Consider the following 15388-nt stretch of genomic DNA (forward strand, 5'->3'; position numbering starts at 1 on the left):
ATGGAAAATAACCTTATTTAAAAAAATCACTCCTTTGTTTCAGAATATCAAACTGTGTGAGCAGTGGTGCAATGCCGATTTTGCCATTTTGGTGAAAGGAGCAAAATCCAGCCAGCTGTGAATATCAGAGCTGGTTTGAATTTAATTCAAATTTAAGTGTAATGTTTGCAACATATTTTGTTACTTGTCCTAAAGCTTTCCTATATTGTGGTCTGAGAACCAGAACATCTGCCTCCAACTGACATAACTCATTTCTGTAGTTTTATATGCGTTAGTTATAATTAAGACTTAAGGCTGAGTCATGCACTAATTTTTGACAAGATCCTGAAGAATCAGCAGACTTGTTGAGCATTATTGGCATACAATTGTGCAATTACACGGCAAACTTCTTGGATACTTTTGTTTGTATATACATACTCACAAATATACTGTATGCATCCCATTGTACATTATGGGTGTGCAAATAATCTCTCATCCTATTCAAAACATTGCTTCAAAATGAAACATTTATTTAGTTTGGGAAAAGGTATTTCTACATTTGCATAAGAGTTCAACCAATAAAATGAATCATTTTGATTCAGAGATTCAGTCAAATTAACTTCAACTCTGCAAACATTCCCCACCTGTGCAAACTGTACGTATGTGTCAATAAACAGAAAATCTGTTGCATACAAAAATCAGTTTTCCAGAATGAGGCAGATTGTAAATATAGGTAGTCCTTGACTTACAACCATTTGTTAAATGACCATTTGAAGTTAAAGCAGTACTGGAAAAAAAGTGACTTATGACTGTTTTTCACACATATGAATCTTGCAGCATCCCTGTGGTCATGTGATCAAAATTCAGATGCTTCATAACTGACATGTATTTATGACGTTTGCAATGTGCCAGGGTCATGTGATCATCTTTTGTGACCTTCTGACAAGCAAAGTTAGAAAGGGAAGCCAGATTCACTTAACAACCGTGTTATTAACTAACAGCTACAGTGGTTCACTTAACAACAGTATCAAGAAAGGTACTAAAATGGGGCAAAAGGTACTTAACTGTCTTGTTTAGCCATGGAAATTTTGGACTCACTTTTAGCCATAAGTTGAGGACTACCTGTCCCCAATCCTCATATTCGTCTATGTTAGATAATTCCTACTTTGCCACGACAATGATATTTATTTATTTATTTATTATTTATTTATTTTTGGGACTTATATGCCACCCTATCTCCCGAAGGACTCAGGACGGCTAACAACAATAAAAGCAACAATACAAAAGTTAAGAGAAATTAAATAAACAGCCCCAAAATAAATTAACTAAACAATTAAAAATTTAAACTTTTTAAAAACCCGTCATCAGTCCAGGTCAGCCTGATGAAAAAGGAAAGTTTTGAGGTCGCGGTGAAAGGATCCGAGATCCGGGGCCATCCGCAGCTCAAGGGGGAGTTGGTTCCACAGGGCTGGTGCTCCCACAGAGAAGGCCCTCCCCCTGGGGGTCGCCAGCCGACATTGTCTAGCCGACGGCACCCTGAGGAGGCCCTCCCTGTGTGAGTGCACTGGGCGATGGGAAGTCATCCCCGGCAGCAGACGGTCCTGCAAATATCCCGAGCCTAGGCCATGTAGGACTTTAAAGGTAAGTACCAGCACCTTAAACCTTAAATTTGAGCTTCTTCACTTTTTTTAATCATTATTTTGGGTTATTCTGTATTATTTTTAAGATATGGAAACCTGAATCTCCTTCGTGTGTCAAAATAGGTACATTCAGCCTATGTGGCGAAGAAGGTTTTTACAATCTGTCTCCTATTAAGAAATTGGCTCCTTCAGGCAAAAGGCTGTCTTCACTTCAGCATAAAATAGGCCTCAATGTTTAATGCAGTTCCCTGCAAATGAACAGTCATTAGTCAGCCGCATTTTTATATAATTATTGGCAGTAGAGAGGAAACATGAACACTCTGAACTATTTCCACCCAAACAAAACAGAAGCTACTCAGAGAGGCTCCAAAGAAGTAGGTGGACTAAAGAAGTGTTGGAAAACAGCGAGGGGCAAATAATCCCTCGTTCTCTTCAAATTGGGAATAGGAAGGAAATTCCAATACTCTTGCCCAAGCTGTTCTTCAAAAAGCAGAAAGGAGCCAGCATTTTTTTTTTAAAAAAAGCACTCTTGTACAGCACCCAGTGTCACTTTTTTTGCAAGATGGGCAGCTATATAAATTAGATAAACATTTATTGTAGGAATTTAATTGGAAAGTAGCTTAAACTCTGGTTGCATTTTAAAATTCCTCTCCAAGTTTGAACATTAATTTTTAAGCTGCTATTCTTAAGGAGAAATATTCGGCAACAATTGAGTCAAAAGCTCCTCCAGAGAAGAAAACAAATAGTTACAGGTAGTCGTTGACTTACGACCATAATGGAACCTGCCAATTGTGATCATATATTGTGACGATCATAAAGTTGATCTTATAAGTTCTTACATGAAGAGGTCAGAAAGCAAATTTGCAGTCATTAAGCAAACACCATGGTCATTGAGCAAACCGATTATTCGCTATGGGGTGTTTTAGCTGAAAAGATAATAAATGCTGTTTTTTAGCAAAATGTAAATCATGGTCACATTATCATAGGATGCTGCAAATGGCCATCAATAGGGACCATTTGCCAAGAACCCAAAATGCAGTCATGTGACCACCATACCCCAAGGGATGGAGTCCCAAATATCCACATCTTGAAGTAGTTTTTAATCTCATAAAACATTGCTTTATGTAGAAATATCCAGTACATCTATTGTATTATTAAGTGCAACTTAAGGACTGCATGGATTTTGAACTTTATAGTCAAGGTGTCCCACAGGTTTGGTTCCACCCCAAATACCTCAGTTGCAGTCCAGGATAGGTAAAGCCAAAAATTTTAGAGCCTATTTTTGCATTGTGGGGGGCTTATTAAAGGGTTAAATGAATGCTATGAACCTGTAGACTGAAAGCACTATAAATTTAAACTCTTTAACTTAAGTCCTTCTCCAAGGAAGAGCAGCTATTTCCCATTAGGCAGCATTAAACCGCAAAATGGATATCTTAAGCTTCTTTAAAGTCCTGGTTTTTCTCCGTATTCTCCCTAAGCCCCTTAACACTAAATATAGTCCAATAATATTGACTTCACTCTTGCTAGTGGTATCGCAGCAGGATTGGCCATAGCAATTGAGGTCCTTCAAAGCAGGGCAGAAAATTGCTTAATGAACCACAGGCTGAACACACTCAGCTTACAGGTAGATTAAGTTACACGGAACAGAGCCATCAATCCAGTTAACTCAGGGATTGATCCTGGCTTTCCAAGGTTTGGAACAAATTTCCCTTGTATTTTCAAGAATTTGCAGTGCATGGTTTAATATTGTTCTACTTGTCTAGTTATCTTTAGTTGAGTAATCAAGAACTAAATTGACATGATACAGAGGGCTACCAGTAATGGCATCTTCCAGTCATACTTTTATCTCCCATTGATTTACATGTGAGGCTATTTACTTAAGGTTGACACATTTATATAGAAGGAAAAATGATCTGAATTTAATGTAACATAACACAAATATAATGTATGAGACTGTCATCCACGGGTTTAGAACAACTCACCGCGGGACAATTTGCTGCAGAACAAGAGTTAAACTAATATCGAAGAAATGGTGGAATATAATAAAGAAAGGATGCCAAAGGAGGGACAAAATAAAATGTGAATGATAAAAATTATAATAATTTTTAAATTATTTCAAATAATAAAATTGTTGAATTGTTCCACGATGAGTTGTCCTGTGATGAATTGGCTGTGGTGAGTTGGTTGTGGCAAGTTAGCTGTGGCAAATTGGTCATCTGGGTCATCCACACCTATCTTAATGAAAGTACTGATTAGTTTCTTGGGTGATAGCTCTAGGCCAGTGATGGCCAACCTTTTAGAGACCGAGTGCCCAAACTGCTACCCAAAACCCACTTATGTATCGTCGGGTGCCGGGTGGGTGTGGCCTATTGGGTGGGCATGGCCCATTGGGTGGGTGTGGCTGCGGTGGTAACGGCAGACTAGGTGGGATTAAAAAGTTCAATCAATTCCAACTTTGCGAGATCTTTTTTTTCCCTGTGAGAAGTTGAAATTGATTGACTGATTGAACCTTTTTTATTTTTTGCACACCGCGGCGGAGGCCTAAAGCGAAAAGGTTTTATAAAACCCAGCTAAGGCCTAGGACTGGGGCGATGGCGTGCATGCCCACAGAGAGGGCTCTGCGTGCCACATGTGGCACACGTGCCATAGGTTCACTACCACGACTCTAGGCTGAAAGAATATTGCCTAGATAAGAAAGATATCAAATGGGACAGAATTTCAAACAAATATGGGTTAAGCATATGGGGCCCCAAGGGGGACATCTCATTCCAGAGATGGTTAGCAGATTAGAAGATGATTCTCTCCCCACTAGCCTATTTGGTCTTTTTAAAATCCATTGCTGTTAATCTTAATGTTTTAACTTTTAATGCTCCGTGTTTTTAATGCTTTTAACATTCTAATTGTTTTACATGTTATTTTATGATGTTCTGAGTCACTTAATAGTATAATGGGCTGCATATAAATTTAATAAATAAATATTTATCCTAAAAACAGACAACAAGCAATGTTTCCCCTGAAATTAAGACACGGCTAGTGTAGGATTGGAAGGGGTGGAAAAAAAGCCATCACAAGTTAAGTTTAGTTAAATATGCACAATTTTGTTTATTGAAGAGATTAGGACAAAAAACATTAAACCAAATACAAGACAAAGCACCAGAGGCAGTAAATTCCCACCATGCACATCACCAACCTTTCTTCCTACAAGTTTATAAAATAAATGCTTAAAAAAAACAACAGAAGAAGTCCCTCAACACAGCACCATCTTCAGAGTGTAAAAACGTTACTCTTTTATATTCTTAGATACCAAAATAGAAGCAAGGCAGGTCAGCTGCAGTTTTGTCTCTTGATAAGGAACTCTGAGCCATCATCTCGGCGAGTGGGATCAAAACCTTCCCGCAGGGCAGGCGAAGAGCATTCATACGTCAAATGCCAAGTAGCTGTACGCACATGCCACAGACTATAGTTAAGCACAAAATTCAAGTAACATTTACAAACTACAGAGTCCACATGTACCTATCCAAAAAACAGGACCACTTCACAAAAACGCATACAGGCAGTAACATCAGAACAGCTGAGGTACTGGAAACACAAATATCTATGCCCAAAAAAGATGTGTTGGTTTTCTGCTGTTTCCTCCAATGTCATATAGCAATATAAAAGCAGTAATAAAAATCATTTGCCAGTCTAAATCAACATGAAAGCTTTAACAAAGGGGTGGAACTGCAGGAGGAAAGGGGGACGGGGTGGTGGTGTTAAAATATGTCAGTCAGGGACAGGAATACCTGAAGAGAAATACAAGTTTGTTAACTACAGCATGTAACATGTCACCCCAAGTCAACCCGTAATTGAAGTACTGGCTTAAATTCATCACAACCGTGACAGACTCATCAATAAATAAAATCTTGACAATAAAAAAGGTGCATATTACAATGTACTTTTCAGGAGACAGGTCTGTGTCCCAGCAATGTTCAGCTTATTAACAGGTGAATAAACAGAAAAATAAGAGAGCATCCTTGTTGTAAGTCAAAAATGAAAGCAAGAGAACCTAAGCCACTGCCCTACCAAGATATTTGGGGCAGAGGTGGGTGGCACATACTCCTTACATCAGAAAGACCCACTTTCTGTTCCTATTTAGGACACGTAGAGGCTTAGCCAGTTCTAAGATCAAATTTGTTTCCTTCTTGAAATAATCCAAAGGAGAGCCTTCTCGCCCCACCTGGTCAACTTTATGTATAGTGGGTCAAAGTGAAAGCCAGTATTTCAACAGTCCTTGGTAAACCAAAGAAGACAGTTCTATAATCTTTTGACAGCATAGTGAAAAAGTCTTGACTTCTGGCTCCCTGCAATAAAAGCTCTAACCCAAAAACAAGCCCACCAAAACCAATGGCTTGTATTCAACTGAATCTACTCTGCTTACAGAAAGCTCTTTGATCCAGTGGAAACTGCTACCGACAGACGATGGGGAGGCTCATCGCTACAGATTTATTCCACTGTGTAGTTTCTTGTATAATTTCTCAGGAGTGTCTGTCTCCTCAAGTGGCAGTTTCCACCAGCAAACTCGTTTGTCATGCAGAGAAGCCCTCACTAGATCAAAGAATCTTCTGTAAGTTCTGATCAGGAGAATATCGGAATACAACCGATTAGGAGAGAATTTTTCCCTCCAAAGAAATAAAACATTCCAAACATCATTACTCCCGCCTTCCCCAAAAAAACGTTAGCATTATATCTGTCAATTTAAAACTAGGAATCCAGAGACATGTTCCAAAACCTTGTTTAGCACTCACTTCTCATATCGTCCTTTGTGCACTTCCCACCCGCCCTCGTGAAGATGAAGCCCCACCAGCAACATCAGATTCTGAAAACAGGAAACAAAGGAACAAAATAATAGCAAATTGTACCTTCCCTGAATAATGGCTGAAGTTAAATATCTAACAGTACGATGCCAAAATGCAAGAGTTCCTATCCACTGGGAATCGTAAAGTGTTTGAATGAAATGGAATCAGGAGTGGTGTAGTGGTGGCTGCATCAAAAACGTTGGGTGTGCGGTGTCCTTGGCTCCGTAAAGATGAGAAGCAAAGCTGCTCCATGCTGCTGCCTTCTCCTTTTTTCCCCCCGCTGTCAGTCTAACTTGATAGCAACAATTCTTCCTGTCTAACCGTCCACAGGCTACATTGGTTCTTGAACGTTCCCTCTCCAGCCTTCAAAACAAAACAAAACGAAACAAAAGCTTCCTCCAAGTGGGTCCTTTTTTGCTATCAAGCCAGGATGAGACAGAGATATAATTCTGCATTTTCAGAAAGGTCTCCCTTTGTGTTGTCCTTTCTGGACCATGCATTACCCATATCAGTCCTGACGCTTAGTTAAAGAATGGATCAGAATCCTCTTCCATGTTAACATCAGGCACCAGCTGATCTGTTACTTCCTTAGCACCATATCCTGAATTAGACACATTAAAATCTGTGGAAAACCAAGGGTGGTCCAGAATTTCCTGTGAAGTCAGCCTCTCTGAGGGCTCTCGGCGCAGGATGCTACGTATAAGGCATTTCGCCTTGGGGGACAAAGTCTCTGGAATGCTGAACTGCCCACGGCGGATTTTACTGAAGAGAGAACTCGGTTCAATGTCATGAAATGGATAGCGTCCAACTAGCATTGTGTACAGCATGACCCCTAGACTCCACACGTCCGCTGCTTTGCCGGAGTAGCTGCCATTTGTGTTCAGGATTTCTGGGCTCACGTAGGCTGGACATCCGTGCTTGTCAGAAAGGGAGTCATCATTTCCTCGCAATATGTAAGCATCTTCAAGGCTCTCCAGTTTTACTCTTGACCTGCAGAGCAAGAAATAACAAACCAAAGAATAGACTCAGTGACAATGACTCATATGCGAGGTATCAAAGAAAAGGCAAGAATATTCACTCAGGCTAGGATGCATATCGATACCCATCAGGTTCCCTATCCTCTTGTTTTACCCAGAACATAAAGGAGCAGTTGCTATAACTTTGAAGAACATCCCCATTCTGGAAAAAGCATAGTTATCGGGGGATGTTCTGGGTCAGATCCGGGTTAGAAGCAGAGGGCATATCAAGTAGCAATCTGACCAGGTTTATAAATCTTGTTCATGCTTATCATTTTGTGCATTTAGTACTCCATTAAGGTGTGTCATATGAAATGTGGTGTACGTTTGATTTCCCTTGTTGTTAGGCATTTACTTAGAAAAATTATATGGCTATCTTATTTATGAACTCTGGCCAGCTATTTCCAAATAATAGATGGAAAACCTGCAAATCTAAGCCATCTCTAGCATAGCCCGAAGTCCCACCCTGAATTATCCATTCAGATAAATGCACAAGGAAAGCTGACTGCCTACTATGAGCACACATGAACTGGGTCTTTTCCTGAAACAAATTTATTTGACCCACCACCGGCATATGGTTAAAAATGTGCCTTACATTTTAATTTTAAAGATAGAGATGTACCTCCCTCTCTCTCTCTCTCTCTCTCTCTCTCTCTCAGTCAAATCATATAGGCCAGGTTACTCTACCTACTTAATACTGTCAGTAGTAGGTGACAGTCAGTCATTCTGCTGGGTTGCACATAAGCTAACTCTGAGATGTCAAGCATAACATCTGGCAGTTTTTGCAAGCAAAGCATGTGCTTTATAACTGAGTTAGAGCTTTTCCCCTGCTTGAGAAATCAGTAAGCAGCTCTTGGTCCCTGAGAATGATGGTCTCATAAAATCCAAGTGCATGAGCTCAGTATCTGCAAAAACTGTACTACTACACTAAATCAAGCCAACTTTATTACAGCTGATTTCAATCTTGAACATCAGTTCTTTGGGAATATAACCATTACTACTAGCCCCGAGAAAATAAAATATCCCTAAAAGGTATAGAAGCTGGATAACCCTTAGCATATCCGTTGACTTAAATGAAGTCACACATCCCATTAAACATGTAGAGATGTATTATAAATCTATTTTCCCAATGGCAACTTCTGGATTGCTTATACACGTCCCTTTCATTAAATACCAATTAACCTTTAACACTGTCACCAACAATGAATTGCCTATTATTGCACGAAACAATACCGGAAACCACAGCACACTATTCCCTTCCCCTTCTCCTGAACGGATTGTTGGAAAGAAATCAGGTAAAGGGGCTTAGAATTCTGTCAGTCCATCAGAAACAATTGATTAGGAAAGGACCAAATTTTGCATGGTGGGAAAAATCAACAAAAAATAAAAGTGAGTTGGAAAACAGACCAGATCCATCTTGGGGCTACAGAGAAAAACTTTCCAGAAAAAAAAACATACAACAGTTCATTTAATGACTGTTCAAAGTTACAACTCCACTAAAAAAAAGTGACTTATGACTGTTTTTCTCACACTTACATCCCCATGGTCACATGATCAAAATTCAGATGCTTGGCATATTTATTTAATTTAATTTAATAATATTTCTATACCGCCCTTCTCCCGAAGGACTCAGGGCGGTGAACAGGGCAAGAATAAAAATACAGGATTACAAAAGTTAAAAAATAATTAAATACATGCCCATATACTAAAAACAATTAATACATCTTAAAACCCCAATAAAATAACAATAACAACCCCCCCAGTCCCCCATCAGGCCAGGCCAGCTTGTTCAAAAAAGTATGTTTTTAGCTCGTGGCGAAAGGAGCGAAGATCGGGCGCCGTCCGGAGCTCAACCGGTAGCTGATTCCATAGCTCCGGGGCGCCCACAGAGAAGGATCTCCCCCTGGGGGCCACCAATCGACATTATGACAGATAATAATAATAATAATAATAATAATAATAATAATAATAATAATAATAATAATTATTATTATTATTATTATTATTATTATTATTTTATTTGTATACTGCCCTTCTCCCGAAGGACTCAGGGCGGTGAACAGGGCAATAAATACCAATACAAGAATACAAAAATTAAGAAAAAATTAAACAAAGTGCCCAATACCTTAAAACAATAAGTTAAAATACATTAAAAACAGTAATAAAACCCAAAAGTTGCAGTGCCCAGAGGACATGTTTCCTACGCATGCCCAAGATGGCGGACGTGCTCGGCTGAGCTCCGCGAACTCCAGCTCCAGTTCCAGCTGATAGGCGTCCCTTGGGAGCCCCTCACAGCCTTATGGCTTGCTGAGATGGGATTGGGGCTTTTTGGTGAGTGGCAGAGCGGCAACACGAAGACTGACGAAGCAGAGTGGCAGAGCGGCAACGCGAAGACTGACGAAGCCGGCAGTGGTCTATTTGGACTTGTGTTTTTCGAACGACCGGCTGCTGGCTGCTGCCCCTGCTGCCCGCCGGCTGCCTCTTCCCGCTGTTTTTTACCTTTTACCTTCCCCGGAGCGTCTGGGCTGCTCGTGTCTGGCGTGACGCTCCCTGCTGCTTTCGGGCCGTCCGGGCCACTCTGGTGTTCTCGGGCCGGCTCGGGCTGACGAGGAGGACGCCCGTCGGTGAGGAGCAGGCCTGTGAGGCTGTCCAGGTGGCGGCGGTGATGATGGCGGCGACGGCGTGGGCGTTGGCCTCGGCGCGGGTTGCAGCCTGTGCGAGGAGTCTTTGGGCCGCGCTCGGCGGTTGATAGCGGCGGTGGCGGCGGCCCGAGTTTGGCGGCGACGGCGACGACGGCATGCTCCGGACGCTTGGGAACTTACCAGCTTGCCTCAGGGCCGTTGCTAGCTTTACCGGCGTTTCTGAGATTGTTGCCTCGTCTGCGGGGACCGGCTGCTGGCTTTGGTGCCTTTTTTGGGCTTTTGACCCTTTCGCCGGCGGCGGGACTCCCATGTGGCCCCAAGCCGCCTTGGCCCGCTTCGGTAGTGGTGTCGCCCTCGGGCCGCTCTGGCGGTGGAGAGGGCGGCTATTATTCATCTCGGCGGCGATGGCTGATTTTTACCCTTGCTTCAGGTCGCCTCTTATGGCGACGGCGTCTTCGGACCGCTTTGGTGGCGAAGAGGACGACCGGGGGTTATCTTACCGGAGCAAGGATGACATGGGGCTCCTGCATCTTGTATCATCTTCGAACTGTTTTTGCAGTGACGCCGGTGGTTCAGACTATCTTTTTACTTTGGCCTGCCTTCCCTCTTTGCCTTGGACACACTTTTTACCATCTGCCTGCCTACCCTCCCCCCTCTCCCTTTGGATTTTCGACACACCTGGGTTTCGGCCACGGTGGGAGAGTGGCTGGACTTTTCCATTTGCAACCTCATAGAGGTGGGAGCTCTATGGGGTTTGCCTACCCAGAGGATACCTGGTCCACCCCCAGGAACGGAGTCTCAACCCGTCGTGAGAGGGCGGAGAGCGGCCTGTCTCTGGGGGCACCCAACTGAGTGGCAGTGAAGTTGGGTGGGGATCCAGTCATCTGTCTTTATGTTCAATCCTCCCATGGACAATTAAGGGATGCCTATCCTGGACTGACTGGACTTTTTTAGACTCATGCGGCAGTATACGAGCACGGACTTGTACGCCCTCAGGGGTGCCCCCCTCTCCTGGGTGCGACCCGCCTCCTTAAACATTTCTAACCTCGATGACGGGCCCGAGTTTTGGGTCTCTGAGAGATGGCTGGGCAGGGGCAGGGGCTATCAATGTAAATCTAGAAAGCCTCTGATTATCTTTTTATCAAAATTTTTTATAGGGCTAGGGAGTGGGGTGGGAGATAGGGGTTGTCTGGCTAAGGGGGGTGGCCAATCAACCATGGTTCAGGCCAGACTTGGGTCTGACTGCACGGGGGGAGAACGGGGTGGCGTTGTCGCCGGGGCTCATGAGCGGGTCGTGGGATTATCTATTCCCACGACGGGGAATGGCAGCAGGCGGATAGACAGGGGGCCGTATCGCTACCGGGAGGGCCGTCTCCGCTACTTGCAAGCGGTGAGGCGCTCCGACCCTCTGCTTCTTCCCCGAGATCCCGGGAGCGAGGATGTTCAGCCCCCTGAGCTCCGGCTGGTGTACCTGAACGCCAGGTCCGTGGTTAACAAAGCTCCCCTCGTTAGGGATTTAGTTGAGGGTGAGCATGCGGACCTGGCTTGCATCACGGAGACCTGGTTGGGCCCAGAGGGTGGGGTCCCTTTGGTTGACCTCTGCCCACCAGGCTTCCGGGTGCTACACCGGCCACGAGCTCATGGTAGGGGTGGGGGAGTGGCGGTTACCATTAGGGAGACCTTATGTCCGCGGGAGTCCACCGTTTCTCAGATAGTCGGGTGTGAGTCTCTCTTTGTGAGATTTGGTTCTGGGGCGCAGTTGGGCTTGCTGCTGGTGTACATTTCGCCTAGTCGCACAGCGGCAGCCCTGCCCGAGCTGCTCGATATCCTCTCGGGTTTGGTGGTTGAGTTTCCCAAACTTATAGTTTTGGGAGACTTCAATCTACCATCCCTGGGAGGTTCATCGGAGCTAGCTCGGGAGTTCATGGCTTCCATGACGGCCATGGACCTGACGCAAGTAATTTCAGAACCAACTCATGAGGGAGGCCACACCCTTGACCTGATTTTTTTATCTAGACGGTGGTTGGATGATCTTGGTGGGGGCTCTCCATTTATTATGCCCCTGTCATGGACCGATCATCATCTCCTGCGGCTGGTCTTCCGCTTTGCCACCCCCCGCCGTGGGGACACGGAACCAATTAGATGGTACCGCCCCAGACGCTTAATGGATCCTGATAGATTCCAAGAGGCGCTGGGGTCCCCACCTGCCTCCATTGCTCACAGCTCGGCGGATGCCTTAGTGGAAGCCTGGGAAAGGGCAGCCACTGAGGCACTTGACCGGGTTGTACCCTTGCGGCCCCTGACCCGGCGCAGATCCCAGCGAGCTCCATGGTTCTCCGCGGAGCTCCGGGAGATGAAGCGTCGGAAACGGGGCCTAGAGAGCTGTTGGAGGTCTAGCCGATCCGAACCCGACCGGTTGCGGTTAAGAACCTATATTAGGTCTTATCTCGCAGCGATGAGGGTGGCGAGGTGTAATTACTTCTCCACCCTCATCGCGTCCGCAGATAATCGCCCGGCCGCCCTGTTCAGGGTGACTCGCTCACTTCTTAATCAGGAGGTGAGGGAGGACCCCTTGCAGGGTCGTGCCGAGGAATTTAGTCAACATCTGTCGGATAAAATCGCTCGGATTCGGACCAGTTTGGACTCCAACTGGGCGGAGTCAGGCGATCAGGACACGGGCGGTCTTGTCAACGTTACCTGGGAAGAGTTTGACTCTGTGACCCCTGATGAAGTGGACAGGATTATGGGGAGGCTGAGCTCCTCCACATGTTTGTTGGACCCGTGCCCTTCCTGGCTGGTTTATGCAGCTAGGGAGAGGACACGAGGCTGGCTCCAGGCGGTTATATCTGCTTCCTTGAGTGAGGGCTATTTCCCCACCGTCTTGAAGGAGGCGGTGGTGAGACCTCTCCTCAAGAAGCCTGCCTTGGACCCGGCTGTTTTGAACAACTTTCGTCCAGTCTCCAACCTTCGCTTTCTTGCGAAGGTTGTTGAGAGTGTGGTGGCGCATCAGCTCCCTCTGGTCCTGGATGAAGCGGATTATCTGGACCCCTACCAATCGGGTTTCAGGCCCGGGTACAGCACAGAGACGGCATTGGTCGCTCTGGTGAATGATCTCTGGAGGGCTCGGGACAGGGGATATTCCTCTGTCCTAGTCCTATTAGACCTTTCGGCGGCTTTCGATACCATCGACCATGGTATCTTGCTGCGGCGTCTTAGGGGATTGGGAGTGGGAGGCACAGTTCTTCAGTGGTTCTCCTCCTATCTCCTGGGACGCTCGCAGTCGGTGTTGGCAGGGGGGCAGAGATCGGCCCCTAGGTCTCTCGTTTGTGGAGTTCCTCAGGGGTCGGTTCTCTCGCCTCTCCTGTTCAACATCTATATGAAACCGCTGGGTGAGATCATTCGTGGTTTTGGAGTTGGGTATCATCAATATGCCGATGATACCCAACTTTTCTTTTCGACCCCAAACCACCCCAGTGATGCCCTCGCTGTGATGTCCCGTTGCCTGGAGGCGGTTCGGGTCTGGATGGGGAGGAACAGACTTCAACTCAACCCTGACAAGACTGAGTGGCTGTGCATTCCGGCATCCCGGGACATTCAAAATGTTCCATCTCTTTCTATGGGGGGTGAGCTCTTACCCCCCGTGGATAGGGCTCGCAACTTGGGAGTCCTCCTAGATTCACGGCTTACCCTGGAAGATCATATAGTGGCCGTGACTAGGGGGGCTTTCGCCCAGGTTCGCCTGGTGCGCCAGTTGCGGCCCTATCTGGACCAGGATGCCCTGTGCACGGTCACTCATGCGCTCGTGACCTCTCGCCTTGACTACTGTAATGCTCTCTACATGGGGCTTCCCTTGAAGACCACTCGGAGGCTCCAACTGGTACAGAATGCGGCCGCGAGAGTTGTCTTGGGAGTTTCCCGGTACTCCCATGTTACACCTTTGCTCCGCGAGCTGCATTGGTTACCAGTTGTCTTCCGGGTGAGGTTCAAGGTCTTGGTTATGATCTTTAAATCCTTACATGGCATGGGTCCGGGTTACCTCGGGGACCACCTGCTGCCGGCGTCAACTCCCCTCCGCCTTGTGCGTTCCCACAGAGAGGGCCTCCTCAGGGTGCCTCCAGTCAGGGAATGCCGACTGGCGGCCCCCAGGGGGAGAGCCTTCTCTGTGGGTGCCCCGGCTCTGTGGAACCAACTGCCGGTGGAGCTCCGGATGGCATCAGACCTCCGAACTTTCTGTCGTGGCCTGAAGACCCATTTATTTGAATTAGCTGGTCTGGCCTGACGGGGGATTTGGGTTTTAAATTGTTGTTTTAGAATTGTATTACTGTTTTTAACTGGGCATTGATTTAATCTTTTTTTTTTTAACTTTTGTATTGTATTGTATTGTTATTTATATATGCCCTGTGAACCGCCCTGAGTCCCTAGGGAGAAGGGCGGTATACAAATCAAATAAAACTGAAAACTGAAACTGAAAACATGTGATCACCTTTTGTGACCTTCTAACAAGCAAAGTCAATGGGGGTAACCAGTTTCACTTAACAACCGCTTAATTTACCAACTGCAGTGATTCACTTAACAACTGTTGCAAGAAAAGTCGTAAAATGGGGCAATACTCACTTAACTAATGTTTCACTTAGCCACAGAAATTCTGGGCTCAATTGTGGTCTTAAGTGGAAGACTGACTGCCTGTACACAGCTTGCTCTGCCCTTCACAATGTACGTGTACATACAAAGACACACAGAAACACACAGACACAGACACACACACACACACACACACACGGAACAGAGAAAGGGAGCAAAAAAACACAGCGAGTTAAAGGCAATGTGTTCAACTACCCAGAACAAAAGTCAGATATTTCCCAAGGTGCCCACTGGTAAAAGGCCTGGAAAGAATGGCAGAAACACACTGTGCAGTCACTCTCTCCCTTGTTGTTTTAGCCTTGGTTGCCTTTCAAAAGAACTTCCCCAGGCCTCTACAATCTTCTGATTTTATTCTCTGATATAAAATCCTGCTGGATGTCGCTCCCTCCCTCTTTTCTCAGCTCTTCCCTTTCCTCCTAGGTATCTGATGCCAAACATACTGTGGGGGTTGTTGAACGGAGAACATGCTCCTTTGTTACATTCCTGCCTCTTTCAACAATGCACACTGGAATAGCTACTTACTACCTTTGAACTGGATTTGGACCAGCAAAATAAAACAGAAAAAAACACAACACAATGCAATCATCTCCTGTATTTAAGAGTCAAGGACCTGCACTCGGAAGAGAGCAGATTGT

The 15388-nt window shown here is 45.3% G+C and overlaps 1 protein-coding gene across 1 annotated transcript in view; it reads right to left on the reverse strand.

Moving 5' to 3' along the window:
* Nucleotides 1-4715: 4715 nt before the first annotated feature.
* The window catches only part of TRIB2 (tribbles pseudokinase 2), a 34483-nt gene continuing 23810 nt past the window's right edge, over nt 4716-15388 (reverse strand). The window contains exon 3 of the mRNA XM_081324337.1: nt 4716-7444. Within this exon, the coding sequence (XP_081180463.1) occupies nt 6976-7444 (469 nt within the window). The 3' untranslated portion in view covers nt 4716-6975. The remainder of the gene's footprint in view (nt 7445-15388) is intronic.

Source organism: Vipera berus (assembly GCF_964194415.1).
Source record: "Vipera berus genome assembly, chromosome: 1".
Taxonomy (NCBI): domain Eukaryota; kingdom Metazoa; phylum Chordata; class Lepidosauria; order Squamata; family Viperidae; genus Vipera; species Vipera berus.